Raw genomic sequence first — 2,500 nt, forward strand, 5'->3', positions numbered from 1 at the left:
CCCGCACACACACACACACACACACACACACACACACACACATGTAGAGACACACAGGGAGAAAGGGAGAAACACATGTACAAACAAACCCTCACAAGCACTCTCTTTTTCTCTCTCTCTCCCCCTCCCCCCCCTCTCTCTCTCTCTCTCTCTCTCTCTCTCCCCCCCCCCCCCCCTCTCTCTCTCTCTCCCCCCCCCCCCCCCTCTCTCTCTCTCTCTCTCCTTCTCTCTCCCTCCCCCTCTCTCTCTCTCTCTCTCTCCTTCTCTCTCCCTCCCCCTCTCTCTCTCTCTCTCTCTCTCTCTCTCTCTCTCTCTCTCTCCCTCCCCCTCTCTCTCTCTCTCTCTCTCTCTCTCTCTGTTCTGTGTTGCCAGAGGGTGGAGAGGCGGAGCCAGAGAAGGGGGTCCAGGAGCACCCGGAGGTGGCGGCGGACGGGGGTGCAGCCAAGCCCAAAGACCCGTCCCAGGTTGACCCTGCCCCGGGCTCGGACGCCAAGCCGGACACCGGAGGGGCGGAGCCCAACGCCCTGCCCCAGAACGAGGCCCCGCCCGGGGGGAAGGTCGCTGAGGGCCAGGCCGTCAGGGACGCGGCCCCTAAGGTAGAGGAGGCTGAAGCGGCGCCGGTGGAGGAGAGGGAGGTGGGCGCCAGGGGTGTGCCGCTGGGTGGACAGAGGGCGGTGGCGGCGGAGGAGGAGGGCGGCGGGGCGGACGCGGTCCACGCCAAGCCCAGGAAGGACCCGCCGGCCCCGCCCAAGGAGAAGGAGGAAGCGGCCGCGGACGGGGAGAAGGAGCGGGCGGAGAGAGAGAGGCTGGAGAGGGAGAGGGCGAAGGAGAGGATCGACAGGGAGGTGCAGGCGCGGGTGGAGAAAGAACGGAGGGAGCGGGAGCGGAGGGAGAAGCTGGCGCAGGAGAGGGCGAGGCTGGAGCAGGAGAGGGCAGCGGAGGAAGGAGAAGGAGAGGGAGGAGCAGAAGGCCAGGCCGGCGGAGCAGAGGCGGCCGGCGCAGGCTCAGGAGGCGGCCGGGGGCGCTGACGCCGGGGCTCAGGGGGGAGGAGCGCCACAGCCGAAAGGCCGCGACCTGAAGGAGCGAGCCGCCCCGGTCCGCGTCAACCGGGAGGACCGGGTCCCCGACGGGGCCCCGCAGGAGAAGGCCAGGGACCCGGGCCAGGGGGACACGGACCTGAGGAGGAGGCGCAGGTCCATGGGGGCCGGGCTGGGGGACCCGCTGGAGCTGGCGGGGGGGTCGGACCTCCATCCCGCCCTGGGGGGACAGCTGCTGGGGGCCGGGGCGCTGGTTCACTCGCGCCAGATCAGACAGACCGCAGGCTCTGAGGGAGAGTAGCTGGTCACGCCGGTTCTACGCACGCACGCACACGCGCGCTTGCACACACACACACACACACACACACACACACACGACATAACCTCTCTACAGGGGACCCAGCCTTCCTGCGTCACCTGCCTTCAGTGTGATCGGTCCAAACAGGAAATAGCTCGGAGCACTTCCTGTGGACTCTGAGCTGAGTTGCATGGAGGTGACAGGGGGACAAGTCTCTCTTCAGGGGGACAAGTCTCTCTTCAGGGGGACAAGTCTCTCTTTCAGGGGGACAAGTCTCTCTTCAGGGGGACAAGTCTCTCTCAGGGGACAAGTCTCTCTTTCAGGGGGACAAGTCTCTCTTCAGGGGGACAAGTCTCTCTTCAGGGGGGACAAGTCTCTCTTTCAGGGGGACAAGTCTCTCTTCAGGGGGACAAGTCTCTCTTTCAGGGGGACAAGTCTCTCTTTCAGGGGGACAAGTCTCTCTTCAGGGGGACAAGTCTCTCTTCAGGGGGACAAGTCTCTCTTCAGGGGGACAAGTCTCTCTTTCAGGGGGACAAGTCTCTCTTTCAGGGGGACAAGTCTCTCTTCAGGGGGACAAGTCTCTCTCTCTGTGGCTCTTTCTCTTTCTGTCGCTCCTCTGCTGGCTTCTGCTACCAAACTTGGTTCATTCAAGAGTGCTTCTGTAATGGTTCAATCAGAAGAAAGCTCAAGGTTTATTCTAAATGATAATGATATTTTAGCAACAATGTTCTTTGAAGATGGTCTTTGCTTTGATATTGTGTATTGCTCTGCTATAAATCCAAAGTCTTTATTTGAAGAGGTATTTTTATGTAAATATTAACTTATTTTGTTTTCTGGAGGGAGGGGGAGGGTGAATGCTGAAGTGTATCCATGCTACTGTATGTAAGACCATTCTCTGATAGGGGAGCTACAGTATGTATGTACCACCTTAACGACGGGAGTGGAGTGGAGTCACTTTATTTCCATGGTGTTTCTCAGTCATGTGGGGTCTCGTCTGTCTCGGGCTCCGTGGAGATTATTTGTGGTTGTTTGTTCTGCTTTTGTCCTGTTTGTCTTATTGTAACTTAACTGTGAGATGTACATACGACTATTTTAGACTAGAATTGTCTCTGAAGTGTCGAACAGTGATTGCCTTTTATATTGTATCTTTTTTTTGGGGGGTGGG

The 2,500-nt window shown here is 59.2% G+C and overlaps 1 protein-coding gene across 1 annotated transcript in view; it reads left to right on the forward strand.

Annotated features, from left to right (window-relative positions):
* The window catches only part of slc38a10 (solute carrier family 38 member 10), a gene marked incomplete at its 5' end in the record, with an annotated part of 11,379 nt that extends 9,830 nt beyond the window's left edge, over positions 1-1,549 (forward strand). Inside the window, 2 exon segments of the mRNA XM_084456173.1 lie at positions 373-927; positions 929-1,549. Coding sequence (XP_084312299.1) covers positions 373-927; positions 929-1,338 — 965 coding nt within the window. The 3' untranslated portion in view covers positions 1,339-1,549.
* Positions 1,550-2,500: the final 951 nt, after the last annotated feature.

Source organism: Borostomias antarcticus, assembly GCF_949987555.1.
Source record: "Borostomias antarcticus genome assembly, chromosome: 22".
In the NCBI taxonomy this organism is placed as follows: Eukaryota; Metazoa; Chordata; class Actinopteri; order Stomiiformes; family Stomiidae; genus Borostomias; species Borostomias antarcticus.